A 15,273-nucleotide genomic window follows, 5' to 3' on the forward strand; every position below is an offset into this window, starting at 1 on the left:
AGGCCTAAGCGTAGAAATAAAGCTGCGTTTTGGTGACGGATTAGTGTGGACGGTAGGCCTAACCGTAGAAATAAAGCTGCGTTTTGGTGACGGATTAGTGTGGACGGTAGGCCTAACCGTAGAAATAAAGCTCCGTTTTGGTGACGGATTAGTGTGGACGGTAGGCCTAACCGTAGAAATAAAGCTGCGTTTTGGTGACGGATTAGTGTGGACGGTAGGCCTAACCGTAGAAATAAAGCTCCGTTTTGGTGACGGATTAGTGTGGACGGTAGGCCTAACCGTAGAAATAAAGCTGCGTTTTGGTGACGGATTAGTGTGGACGGTAGGCCAAACCGTAGAAATAAAGCTGCGTTTTGGTGACGGATTAGTGTGGACGGTAGGCCTAACCGTAGAAATAAAGCCTCGTTTTCAAATTCCTCCGGCGTAGTTTGGACGGGGCTTACTTGTTTTCCCGCGTTTTTTCTTACTTGTTTTCCCGCGCTTGCCACCAGTTATGATATTATTCTCCATTTTCTGTATTATTTTAATTATTGTTGGTTTTAATGGGAAACACAGTCATGCTAACTGATTGGCCTTTCAGGTTAAAAAAAGTCTTTTATTTTTATTTATTTTTTATTTAGTGACATTTATTGAAGACGATACAAAATGAACAGTATTAATAAAAATAGCATTTTAGAGGGACTATTTCAATTTCAGATTGAATCAAGATCAATCAACAGAAGACTTCTTTTGTTTTAACGTGGTTTTGTATTTCATTAGTGTGCGCTTTTGCCTACAATTACCATTAGTAAAGAATTTGTTTCAATTTAAGTTAACATTACGTTTTCCTTCTCCGTGGAACATACGTAACAGTTCTCCAATCAATTACAGCTTTTGTTATACTTGCATTACAGAGTAATTCATTGAACCTAGCAATTGTTTTATATACGTACTAATCATAATGTCAAAACTGTCATAAATATAATTCAGAAAAAAGAAATGCAAATGTTCCGTCAACTACTGTCACAGCCGATAATACTATCTAGAACACTATTTAAAGTAAATAAATATCGCGAATTACATTATTTTGTATTAATTGTCGACCTTACATATTTAAACTGGCCAAATTTCAGCTGCCTGGTACCCTTCAGTTATCAGAAAGACCTAAGATCCACTGACCATGGCACAATCTATTTTCTTTTCCTTCATCTAGGTAAGGACATTTGTCATCTTTCCTTCCATGGCAAATTTTCAAAACATTTCTTCGCTGAATTTTGCGCAGAACTCGGCAGTCGCAGGTATGAATTAGCAAAGTCTCTAGCAGTAATGACTGTCTTGGCCTCAAACTGAAGCTCTGTCACTCCAACCCAGCCGTCCTAAATATAAACAAACAAACAAAAAATCTTAAAATGAGTTTAAAACTGATGTAAAAAATGTTTAACAAAAGAACAACTAAATTTTCGACCGCCTTCTGCGGTCTTCTTTAGAGGAATGGCAAATATGTTAGTAAGGCCCCGGACTCACTACGGCAGAGAAATTTGAAAGCGCAGCTTTCCTTCTAACGTCTACGCGTCACGAAAAGAGAGCTTTTCGAAAACGCTTGCCGTTTTAGTGCCGACGGATATCATTTAGAAAACGGACCTTTTCGATAACGATGACGTCACGATATTCATGTTATTTCCCTTACCGAGGTTTCCTCAAACACAAATCCAAAATGACCGGTGATTGCTGCGTTTTTCAATTTCTCCAGGGTAGTGAATACGCTATTTCTCGCCATCGCCCAGGGAGGTGAATAGTGATAACACCTTGGGAAGGGTGCGCTTTCAGTATTATATTCACATTGTCTGCTGAGGAAATTTTAAGATGTCATAAGATGACTTTCTAAGGACAAGCTGGTTAGAATTTGTAAGTTTTTCTTTAGGATTCTTATACAAATAATCAAGATCGAACAATTACATTATAGCTCTATATTCAATTGTACTTCGTAGATTTGTCAAATCAAATTAAAGATACTTTTCCTTTAGCTACTAAGTAAGGCGCTAACAGTGGGTAAACCAGTAAATAGAATAAGGGGTTTTGTATCGTTAAGTGTCACTTTCTAAAAATGTTTAAACTTCTTTTGTCGCCCATTGAACATATAGCTTGTTCAGTTCCTAGACCACAGCCAAGGAGTGAAAGGGAGCCAGCGATGCCAAGGATGAAGGCTGGAAAATGATGGATTTATGTTCTACGTTGGGATTTATCAATTTATCTAGAATTGTTCAGAACGCAGAACGGTCTAAAACCCTACTCAAATTAAAGATGTAACGCCACCGATTAGTACCAGAAGAAAATACGATAAATTAGCCGTCGTGACTCACGTTCGTCAAAATACGCGAAACTTGGTCTTTTGCAGAGGACGGTTACGAAATGTACAGACTTATAACTCACGTGCACAGCTAGTGAATTGCTCATGCATTATACCTTTTGTTTGCTGGCGTTCTCGATGCCATTGCAGTCGTAGCAACTCTCTAAAACCTAGTTCACACTAGCGACATAATGACAGAACGACATATTCGCCTGGTAATGTGAACATCGACATAGCGACATAAGGCTAAGTGAAAAATGGAGCAGGAGACACTTCTTTTAGTCTTTAAGTTCCTTCATACTCTTGTCATACAATATTGGATACCATCAAACCGTTTCGGTTTCGGTTTGATGGTATCCGATATTTTATTCTCCGTTTTCGGAGATTGTGACGTGACCGGCATGGCGGACGGACGCACCTTTTAGCGCTCCGTCCTTAGCCCGTATTTCCCTCCTCTTGAAACAGTTTTTGGCTCGAAGAGTTACTTGTTTCTCGGTTAGCGTAGACAGTTAACATGGTACATGGGAAACAAGAAGAGAAAAAAGAGATTCAGCAGCCCTAAAGCTCCACAAACCGTTAACGCGAAGCTTCCACGTGTAAATAGTGCGAACATGGATACATCAGACGACAACACTCTTTCGCCGGTAACTCTAAATGCTATCATGGATACTCTTAGTTCCCTCGGAGAAAAGATGGACAACAACTTCAAGAGGCTTAGAGAAGAAATGGGAATTTTCAAGCAGGATTTAAAGGCCGAAGTCCAAGTGTTGAGAAACACTGTGTCTGAATTAGAAATGGCCGCACAAACGTCTTCGTCCAAAATCGAATCTCTCGAGGAGAGCAACAAGTCGTTGTCGCTTGTCACTGGCCTCTCAGGCAAAAGAAATTGTTACGCTACGAGCAGAATTAAAGAAGGAAAAAGAAGAGGTTTTCATCTGGAAGAGTACTCGCGAAAAGAAAACTTAATATTCAGGAACGTTCCCGAACGCCCAAGCGAGAACTGCAGAGAGCTGATCTTCGACATCATGACCAAAGAAACGGACATAGAAATAAGTCAAATGCGTTGTAGTGCTGTACACAGGATGGCAAAGTCCATTCAAGGTAGACCTAGACCGATCATTGTGAGATTCGTGTGCAGGGAAGACAAGGAGGTTGTCTTTCGAAAGAGGAATCTATTAAAAGAATCTATTCACTTCCCAGATGCATACATAACCTTGGATTACCCGAGCGAAATCAAAGATGAGAGAGCCGTTCTCATCAAAGCGATGCTAAAAGCCCAAGCAAGCGGCACACAAGCGATGGTTACCGGAAGAACTCTGAAAATTGGAAGTGCGAGCTATACAAGTAAGAATGTACCCAAAGAACTATTAGAGTAAGCTTATCTTAACGATACTTGAGGTTAGTACCTTTGAAGCGGACAAGGCAATTGGGGTTGCTCTATAAAACGCAACGCGAATATTAATTTCTGAGGAATATCTTTTTTGGGGGGGGGGGGAGGAAAAGGGTAAGAAAGTGATTGTCTCAGTGAACTGCTCTCTCTTCCTTTTTCTTTGAGAGAGATTTAGCATGATCAGGTCAAAATGGACCTTAATTCTATGCTTAGTCAGCCGAAATATTTTTCTGTTAGTATTTGTTATTCATCGTTTCAATTTAATTTTTCTTCATGCTGTTTATCGTTTTAATTTTTTTCGTACAATGCTACAACGCTACATATTTGGCATGAAGTAGCATATTTTAAGAGATAAAATGTATTATGCCCAACACTTACATGCAAAGATCAAGTGTTCTCACACCTCTTCAAAAAATGATAAAAAGAATGATATAGAATACAAGAGGGACTTTGAAACTAATTTTTACTATGAATGACTTAATCACAGTTCAAATCAAAATTATCACCCTTAATGTTAGAGGTTTAAACGGGTCCACTAAAAGGCGGTCAATTTTCAGATGGCTACACAACCAAAAAGCACATTTCTATTTTCTGCAAGAAACCTACAGTGATGAAAAAACAAAAGCTTCGTGGGAAGCAGAGTGGGGTGGAAAGATTTTCTGTAGTCATGGAACAAATACAGCAAAGGTGTCATGATTTTACCGAACCCAAAATATGCGGACATCGATGTGATAAAATTCGAGAAAGACAACCATGGAAGATTAATTGTTCTTGATACAAAAATGAATGGCGCAAACTTAGTGCTAATGAACCTTTACGCCCCAAACGACATTCCTCAACAGGTTGAATTTTTCGAAAAGGTTTTATCATTACCTCAAAGTTTCAGTAAAAGGGTTGGCAAAACCACATTGGATTTTATATGGGATAGCAAACCACATAAAATTAAAACAAATACATTAATTGGAGACAGGAATGTAGGTGGATTAAAAATGAGTGAGTTTGAGTCGATGTACCAAGCCTTGAAAGCTTCATGGGTGAGAAGATTTTTAATACAGAAATACAGAAGTGGATGCGCTGTGGAAAATCATCCCAAATTACATGACTCGACACCTAGGCGGTTTTAAGTTCTTATTATCACGCAGTTATAAAACCAAAGAACTCAATTTAAACAGCATTCCTTGTTTCTATTCAGCAATTCTAAATTGTTGGGAAATGATAAAAAAAAAATCAAAGCTGAAATAGATCAAGAAAAAACAGATCCATACGATGCTATAATATGGAACAACCATGAAATAAAAATCGCAACTAAGCAAATATTTTATGAGTCATGGCACAAGGCGGGTGTTACAAAAGTTAAACGCCTCTTAAACCCTAATAGCGGAAAATTTCTGACGTATCAAGAATTTGTTAACCTTTTCAAAGTTAAATCTAGTTTCACTGTTTACTATGGCCTTCTCAGTGCAATTAAAAATAAATGGAAAATTTCGCCTACTGGTAGACAGAGGCAAACACGGAGACAGAACTGGTACGACAATGAAGAAAATCTTTCCAACGCTGCTCTGCACAAAATAACTGTTGAGAACAAATTTCAAAAACCTACCAATGAAAACCGAATTATTAGTTACGGAGTGGAGCCTTCTGAAATCCAAAAATTATATAAATGGCCTTTTTCTTTTACGGAAAATACAAAGTTAATAATGTTTCAATTCAAGATAAACCACAATATCATCTACACTAAAGCCAAACTTAAATGAGCCAACATAACGGCTGATGATATATGTTATCTATGTAAAAGTGAACAGCATACAATCCAGCATGTGTTTTTAAAGTGCTCCCATGTAACTTTATTTTGGAATGAATTTTTTGACTGGTGGTCGCAATTCACCAGTGAATACATTCAGTTACCAGACTCAACAATTTTACACGGACCTACAAACCCACTCAAGCACCATCAACCCCTAAGCTTGGCTTTGTTGTTGGCAAAATACTTCATTTATAAATGTAACCTAAATGAACAATCTTTACTCTTCTCGCTGTTTAAGATACAACTTCGAGAAAATATAATGACTGAAAGGTACATTGCAATAAAAAACAAAACTGCCCAGCTCTTTAATGAGAAATAGAAATGCCTTATATTAAAAGGTTTTGTTCCAGAAATTTTGCCACCACCAACGTCTCAATAGGACAAATTAATTTACTTACTTTGTGTCAATGTTGTCATGGTTTTCAAATTTCTAATCAGTAGCGCCTTGCATTAATTTATTTCTATATCTATTGTAGTCCTCAAAGTGCCGTAGTTTTCTTTTTGCATGGAATTTACTTTACTCTATGTTTTATTGTACTGTAAGTGTTTTCTTCATGAATAAATAAATAAATAAATAAATAAATAAATAAATAAATAATAAAACAATCAAACCGTTTCCTCAAGTGTTTCTTCATCTATCCGAGCCGTCAATATTTCTTACACGGCAACCGTCAATTCTTGCTCAGTCGCCGCCATTTTGAATATAGTCCTGGGGGCGGACTGGATTCTATCATTCTTGCGCCGCTCTGATTGGTTCTTTGTTCTGTTGTTATGTCGATGATGTTCACACTTGTTTTCATTGTCGTTGTGTTCATGTCGTTATGTTGCTATTATGTCGTTATGTCAAGATGTTCACACTGCCAACACAACGACATAACGTCCCTCTTATGTCGCGCGTGTGAACTAGGCGTAAGGAAACCTTTAACTCCCTAACAAGCAAAGTCTACGAACTGCTTAGCACGAACCTGACATCTAATGAAGAGTGTATCACGATCTCTGTCAAATTTCACTTCTCCTGGGATTGTGGTTATGACCTCTTCCTGAGTCACTACAAATAAAGAAAAAAGAAGAACTTATAGTGAATGCTCTGTATAAGCTTTATAAAACTGAAATTCCTAGCCCATTATCAACTGTTAAACCGACCGAAACAAAAGTGAAATACTCTCAGCTTTCGGACATAACATTTGAAACAAGACATCCCTACCCACAAATTTTTACGTTGGCTATTCCACTGAATAGAGAACGAGAATTCGAAGTGTAATGTAAGACTAAGTAATAATAGAACCAACATTGTCTTGCAAGTCGTCGTGAACACTGTTCAAACAAACAGAAATATAAAAATAGAACTACTTACGATGAAGAAACTCCTTGGACATTTTTATCAACTTAACCTTTTTGCCTTCCCAACTTGTCTGAACTCCAACCTAACAAAAATAGGAGCGCAAAATGTCGATCAAAACGCAGGAATTTGGCAAGAAGAAGGTGATAAGATCTTAGTAATATAAGTCATAAGTAATGTTGCTATAATTAAAGTTAACCTGCGTAGTAGGGAGTTTGTACAGCTGACGTTTGCGGTTTTAAGCGTTATTAAATCCGCCTTCGTCAGAGAAAGTTAACAAGTACTTTTCATCCGGGGCCTACGTTCTACATGAACCAATCAATTCACAGGTAAAACATAATCTGTGAAATTTAAACACATCATTAAAGGAACTACGTCACGATTTGCGCATCTTGAAATTTTCAAGTTCTTCGTTTGCAATAGATAACCTTCGAGCAGAGAATTACAATTAACGCAGTTCTGAAAAAATAGGGACTCCCAGAGGAAACTAAATTTTTTGAAAACTAATTTTAAAGTTCTTACTCTGGAAGAGAGGGCATTCCATCGTCTTCTGATATAAGACCAAGTGTGATACGTCCAGTCAATGTAACCAACCTCTTTAGTAAGGCGACGAGCTGTTACAAATCACACAAGGCAGATTGAAGAAAGAGAAAGCAAACGAATTTAATAGTGCTCACCACAAGGAAAAGGACAGTGTTTGAGTAGTTCATGACTTGGCAATATTCTTCACGGGACCAATTCTTCATAACTAAGGCAACGTCCACCCTGCGCCAGAGGAATTTGAAAACGCAGCTTTATTTCTACGGTTAGGCCTACCGGCCACACTAATCCGTCACGAAAACGCAGCTTTATTTCTACGGTTAGGCCTACCGTCCACACTAATCCGTCACCAAAACGGAGCTTTATTTCTACGGTTAGGCCTACCGGCCACACTAATCCGTCACGAAAACGCAGCTTTATTTCTACGGTTAGGCCTACCGGCCACACTAATCCGTCACGAAAACGCAGCTTTATTTCTACGGTTAGGCCTACCGTCCACACTAATCCGTCACCAAAACGCAGCTTTATTTCTACGGTTAGGCGTACCGTCCACACTAATCCGTCACGAAAACGCAGCTTTATTTCTACGGTTAGGCCTACCGGCCACACTAATCCGTCACGAAAACGGAGCTTTTCGAAAACGCTCTTCAAACCGGAGGAATTTAAAAACGCTGGCTCTTCGTTTTAGTGTGGAAAGAAAACATTTTGAAAACGGAGCTTTTCGAAAACGATGGCGTCACGATAATTATGTGATTTCCTTCACCGAGTTTTGCTCAAATTCAAATGTAAAATGACCAGTTGTTGTTGCGTTTTAAAATTCCACCGGGTTAGTGTGGACGGAAAACATTTTATGCCTTTTCAGAGTGAAACTTCCCCTGCGTACTGTGGGCGGGGCCTAAATTTATAAAATCTGTTCTTAGGTGGAGAAATATATGCTATATTCAAAGCTAGAATCAATTTAAGTTTAAGGATTTTTTTTATGTTTTTTTCTTAACAGTTTCAGCCCCTTTGTTTCCCTTTTACAATTTTTTCATCGATTCTTGGAGTTTTCGTCAAAATCTTCTTTTTTTCTGCCGGAAACGTATTTTGCATTTAGTACATATTTCGTGGAAGGGGGCAGGGGGGGAGGGGGGGGGGGAAGAATTCAACTGAGCTTACTTCATCGATCAAAGTGGTTCCACTAACTTACCCCAGCTGGCTTTCATTTGTCTAACTGGCTTCACAGGATTTTCCCGCAATGACTCCAGATTCTCAAGAGTGTACATCAACTACAAATGTAAAATAACATGGCATTGTGAAGTCCTCTTCGATGTAGGGCCATAAATCCAGGGCGAAAAATCTAGGATCCGTAACTCACAGAACAGACCGAGAAGACGAGGTTAGTGAAAAATAAAGTATTTTTTATAGATCGCTTCCGTGTCTTACGGGTTTGGGAAGCCATTTCAATTTACTCAAGACGGCTTCAAATGATTGACATTTGCCAAACACAAAACGAGTTAGTACATTTTAATACCTTTCGTCACAATTTTACGGAAATGAGAAAGTTTTGTCCGTTTATTCATAACGTCAAGTCAACCTGTAATCACAACTTGGTTTATCCACAAAGTTAAGACAATCGGTTTCAAAATTAGCGTGCCGAAGAGTAGAATATGGCCCGCTAAATTGGCCAATCACAGTGCACACAGCATAAACTAACACAAGTGAAAAGTTTTTACAAGCACATTGTCACTCAGTGAAATGTCTATATCAGGCTGCGAAATGACTTCAAATTCTGTACTTCAGCACTTTGTTATAAGAAGGCTATAAACACTTGTTTCAGTATTTTTGTGGGATGTGAAACAACAGCTCACAAATAAGCTGCTTTTCACAGCTACAGTAATGTCAAACCAAAAGGAAATTGTGTAAACCAGAATGTAACTAATACCAAGTAAAGAAATCAATGATTTTTTTTTGTGGCTGTCTAACCAAACATCACAGAACAGGATTTAGTTCATGTTGCCTGCTCCAGAACTTGTAATAAAGTGGCTGACTGTAGACCAATGGCAACCCGCTGATGAAAATATGTCAAAGACTGACTGGTAAAATTGAATTGCTGTATAATTTATTGATTGAAGCATTCCGATATTTTCATTACATGTAAATAATGCTAACAAAGGCTTTATGTAAGATAATTGCTATTAATTACTCAGTATACTCACCATTTTTGTTCCAAGGGTGGCAAGCTCATCTGAAAGATCATCATACATAATATCTTCTGGAATCTTTGAATAATAAACATTCACTCTTTCAATAAGGAAAATGAATTATCATTGAAGATTTCTTTTAAAAAGATATGGTTCAATCAATTTCCAAACCTTGTAAGTTTCTTGAAGTAAACTCACTCCAGCATCAAATCTACAAGTTAAAAGTCAAATGACAAATAAATAATAAAGTTGTTGTTGTTGTTAACAAAAAAATTATTGTCAGGATAAAAAATTCTGCTCACAGCCAGTTGACTCTTTCAATAATTTTCAACTGATGATTTAACTACGTGTACATGTACATGCATGTTTACGGGCAGATTTAGGAGGGGGTGGATTCAGGGTGGTTAGCCACCTAACCACCCCCCCCCCCTCCCTAATTCTGGAGAAACAAAAAAAAAAACACAAAAATTGACATAAAGGCAAACACTCAGGACAGGTACTTCATTGTAATTTCTACTTCGTGGCATTTTTATTATTTCTGGTGTAGCAGTTTTCAATTAGGTTAAAAACCTCAAATTGCAAGATTCTGGGTCAGGGCTGTTCTGCAACCCCAAGGTACACACCAGCCAGCCCCCTTGAAGAATTCTGGATCCACCTCTGCTTTACCAAGTACAATTATTGCTCTGTTCAAGCTTGAGTTTCCTCACAGTCAGCATAGATTTCAGGAAAATACAATTTCAATTTTTACTCTTCATTTTAGCTAAGTTTTCATACTATTAGAGATTACTTGACCTGTCTCTTGAGACTTCAACTATGGAGACCCCAGTCTCCTTTGCTCCACTTAAAATTGCATGTGACATTGGAGCAGCTCCTTTCCACTGTGGCAGGAGAGATGGATGAATGTTTATGGCACCACTGGAAAAAAAAAAGGATGATCACATGTCAAGAAAGTCGTACCTTCCAGCTATCAAAATTAAGTTCTCTCACTGAAGCTCTGAATGTAGGAATGGACCAAGGAGGGATTAGAACACTGGCAATCTGAACCAATTACTGATAATGTGCTATGTATTAACAGTCCAATAATTATTTTATATCCAAACCTAAAAGGGAAAAATGTTAACAAACAAATGGAGCAGGCACACAGGACTTTTGGTCTTTTCCAGAACTAAAAAAAGTGTCAGTGTGAACTCTTTTTCTTTACCAAGGAAACAAGTCCAGGACATGGTTAGGTATCAAATAGCCAAAAGATGCAACTACAGCAATGTCATATGGGCCTGGAGGTCTAAAGGAAAGAGAAGAGCTTATTAGTCACTTACTAACTAAAGATGACCAAAATCATGCCAAACACATAATTTTTTTTTTTGTGCACCAGAAGTTATTTATAGGGCTTACCCCTGATTAGGTTCCCATCCATCCTTACCATGCCAGTAGTGTATTGGAATGTCATGTTTGATAGAGAACTCTCTTGCAGTGTCTATAGTATCACCATTCAAAGCTTTCTAGTGGATAACATTTGCAGAAAAATTAACTTGATAATAACTTCAGTTGTAATTTGACAAGTGCGTAATAATATTTATCAAAGCTGTCTCACAATTACAATCTCTAATAATTTTACTTGATTATATAGATTAGCATCTCAATCAAGACTGTCCATTTGCTCTTCTGAGGGACATTTTATCAAATGTGGTTAATCATCCAGTCGCCTTCCCATTCTCTAGACAGTGGTCCTGTAGCTCTAAAAGGGGCACCTTGTATATAACAAATACAGTATGAGTCATTTCTTTTTTGTTAGTCTGTTTCAGTGTCATTGCTTCCAAAAACAAGGAATGCATGCCAAATGGCTTTCAGGAGTTGTTAAGCATGCAGTCATCTGCAGTTTGTTGCTCTCACTCTATCTTTGTCTTAGCGAATGTTAGATAAGTATTCCATTGACTCAAATTATCAGTGTGCTGGTGCACAGTGGCTGCAGTTCACGGGGATGCCATGGATTCGTTCCTACCATTTCAGAGCTCTGCCCGGCTCAAAGAACTAGGCAGCCATTCAAAAGTGCACCTGTTGATGATGAGTTTATAAACTGGAGACAGGAGTATACTTTTCCAACCATATTTAATGTAAGTAAACCTTTCGCACAACTATTGCATATGGCTATAATAACTGATACTTTTCTATGATGTTCCTCAGATCTCCCTGTGAACGCTACAAACTGAAAACAACAGACATCTCCAATAGACAATAAGCCACACAGAGATGTATCATTTGGTTATACAATATTTAGGTTACCAATAGTTAAACTAGGCAGCTGTATCTATAGGTAACATACCTTGCTAACTCTTCTTCTCTCAGGAGGACACACAACATCAATCAGTTTCACAACAGAGCCTGAAGTCCTATAACAAACAAACTAGTGAGACAATCTCAGATAGTGCAGGGGGCAATTTACAGCTCTGATACAGTAGTCACACAGGTCCTCACCCCTGCTGTTCTCTCCCTTGGTAGTCAGTCAACTAGGCCTTTTCCCCTTTGCAGAGTATGAGTGGACAAACACGTGACAAGGCATAATCTTGGTAGTGTGTATGTTTCATGTTTGTCTTTTCTTTCAAGGCCCAAAAATAACTTACAATTACCATTTGTCAAGACGGTTTTGAATTTTATTGTACATAGTGTTTTACTTTAAGTTTCATTCATTTTAAATTCAATAATACATGTGTGTACAAGTACAAAATGTGACAATTTTACTTTTAATGCCAACGTTTGTAACTCGATACTTTTGTTTTCCTCACCAAGGTATGCAGCATGACACCCTTGTTACCTCGAAAATATAAGAATAGATGAGTATTTTTTACTCACTGCTGGAGATAAATGGCATAAAGTAACAGATGTGAAGAAAATTTCAAGAGGACCGATGTTACTTTATTCTAAGCACAAATTTTCATTTCACTGATAAACAAGAACTAAATCTAATTATCAAATAGTCACGTCAAGTTATGGAAAAGTGCATTCTTATTCACGTCAAACTAATACACTATGCTTTTGATTAATACAACAGAGGAGCATTTCAACGAGAAGTATTGAAGGTGGAGATCGTTACTTGGCTGAAATTATACCCCACATCAGGGAGCGAGACACCTCAAAGACCAATGAAAATAATTGGTGGTTTCAGTAAGTGCCACATGTCTGCAGCAATAACTGCGAAGTTTCTTCTGTCACAAATTTAATAGTTTTACATGTAACTAATGCGGGAAAGTTTCGGATGAATGTGAACTTTTTGCTCCCCTTGTAGAAGAGGAAATAAACACGCTGCTAAGGAGAAGCAATATGTTTCCATTCTATATTTGAACCCTAGCAAACACACAATAGTTATAAAATGGCAGACACAGACAATAAGCAGTCACGGTAATGTTCTTTGCACTAATACAGGGATAACTGATGTTACCTGAAATATAGCTGCTATCCCCCAAGAATGCACATATCTGAACTCGAGAATGAGTGCATGCGCCTTACATGTTGTGTTCTACCACAAGGAAATGCACTCTACGTTTGCATGTGATCCTGTATGAAATGTATCTTTCACATAACACATAGTCGACACTGACCCTAACTAATCTGTGTGTGTGTTTTGAGCGAATTGCCTTTGTTCTTAAGGGCCCATTAACCGATCTTTTCGAGCTGTTGCTAAGGAAAATCTATTCTCATATAACCTCATCATTTTTGGTTAGTTCAGAGTTATTTCATGTGTTTTAACTTTTTCATGATCAGTAACACTAGTGATGTCATCAGGCCACGCCCATGGTCATGTGACTAATACTGAAAAAACACAAAGGCTCCCAGGCAAATTACTTTATCGGGATTTGTTTCATTGATTTAATATTTTAATTTAAATCCTCATTACGCTATGCATAGATTTTGTTTCATTTTTAAAAGATCAGATTTTGAGAGAATTTCAAAATATTAAAAAATGCGTAATTTTCTGAAAAAAGCATGATTTTGACAAAAGAATGCATAGCTATCTTTCCAATGTTGGCTTTAATCGAAATCCATCGAAAAAGGCTGGATTTAAGGAAAAAACACGTTTCCTTTAGCATTTAAAGAAACCGGGAGTGCGCCCGATATATATTGGGAAAAACCCTATCAGCGCGTGTGCAATTCACACTACCAGCGCACTTTGGTAAGATCAAACAAAGCCACGAGGAGTTAGTTTTTCTCTTTCTGTTGCTCTTGTTTTTCTGACTTTTTGTTATTTTGTCTTTGCTTGTACTTTTTGTACTTTACATTTTGTGAAACACAAAGAAAAACATCTAAAATGTAAGCGAATTTGGAAGTTATTAAGTTGTTTTGATTTTCTGCGCTCAGGCTGACGTAAGTAACCAGAAGTGAAATTTCACCTCCTTAGCAACGCGCACGAGCGTGTGCATAAATCGGTTAATGAGCCCTTAAGATAATAGTACCACAAGGATAGCATGAGATTTGCGATAACATATATAGTTTTGTTATGTTTTCAACTAAGCAACGTAAGGATAACATGTTTTGCATGATGCACTCGGATACCTACCCCACCCAACTCCCCTACCCACAAGGTTAATTGATCAATTGAAATTAATTAATTAAACAAACATTAAAGTTTACACCTTATGGCAATATTGTGTTAGTATATTAGTGCCTTAGCGAATAGCAGCCCCCCAAACCATCCTAATAGTGCACTCTGCACTAAAAATACCATTGGTATATCAGTGTGTCTCACACAACCTTGCAATGGCAGGGGCAGGAGCCATTTGGGGAGGGGGGGGGGGAAGTGGAAAGATCTTCTGATCAGATCATATACTCTAGAATCTGGGTACGTTTTGCAGAGACTACAAACCATTACCCTGAAAACATGTGTGATGCACAGTAGGGTATATATATAATTATGCTTCTCCTTTGGTATGTAGGTTGGTAAATCAATGATACAACCATGAGCACAACAGTGGGCCAGAGCTATAGAGGTTTTCAGACGAGCGTAGCTGATTAAACATCAACCCATTTTGATCTTGATCAAGGTCAAGTAAAGGTGGGTTGGCGGTTCCAGTACGTCTGTCTGGGGTGGACCCTTTGAACATTATATTTTTCCGGTATATTTGAAGGTTCTAGGGGCCTCAACTCTTCAGCTGACAAAGTCATAACTTCATATGCTCAGCTTTCTGCATTACTTTTGCATGCAATAAGAAATAAACGCTTTTGGTGAAAGCTGAACCTATTTAATGTACATACACCCGCGATCAAAAAAAAAATTAATGATTTCAGGGTATGGAGCACAACAACAACCTCAAGCACTTCATAAATGACGTTTTAGAGTTCAAGTACTTAGAACTGCAAATATTTACGTTCATCATATTCTTAGTTAATAAAAGTTGATTTGGCAGAGCTAGCGTGAATGTTTTAAAAAAGGTTACCTCTTATTTTCATTCAGAGCCTTCAAAGGGTATACAGCGAAACGATCTGTTCCAAAAAATAATATCTTCCATGGAGGTTTACGTGTTCCATTCGCAGTTGACAAAGATCTCATAAAATATCTCATACTTGATTAACTTTATAGTCCGCCATATTAGAGAGGATTCCGCCAATAACCGAATCTACTTGGAACATTATCGAATTTCGCGGGATCTACCGATGGTGAACCGACAAGTTATTGATCTATATGAAGTAGATTTACCCATC

General features: G+C 37.9%; 1 protein-coding gene across 1 annotated transcript; it reads right to left on the reverse strand.

The window, feature by feature from the left end:
* Positions 1 to 574: 574 nt before the first annotated feature.
* Positions 575 to 15,262, reverse strand: LOC145479844 (methionyl-tRNA formyltransferase, mitochondrial-like). Its single transcript, XM_081458307.1, has 12 exons — positions 15,009 to 15,262; positions 11,903 to 11,969; positions 10,975 to 11,081; positions 10,784 to 10,864; positions 10,375 to 10,497; positions 9,754 to 9,793; positions 9,598 to 9,660; positions 8,589 to 8,667; positions 7,382 to 7,473; positions 6,875 to 6,944; positions 6,486 to 6,568; positions 575 to 1,355 (listed from the first exon to the last, which is right to left on the reverse strand). Exons 1-12 carry the CDS (start codon positions 15,131 to 15,133, stop codon positions 1,206 to 1,208), a joined length of 1,080 nt encoding a protein of 359 aa, XP_081314433.1. The 5' UTR covers positions 15,134 to 15,262; the 3' UTR covers positions 575 to 1,205.
* Positions 15,263 to 15,273: the final 11 nt, after the last annotated feature.

The sequence above is a fragment of the Orbicella franksi genome, chromosome 2, assembly GCF_964199315.1.
Source record: "Orbicella franksi chromosome 2, jaOrbFran1.1, whole genome shotgun sequence".
In the NCBI taxonomy this organism is placed as follows: domain Eukaryota; kingdom Metazoa; phylum Cnidaria; class Anthozoa; order Scleractinia; family Merulinidae; genus Orbicella; species Orbicella franksi.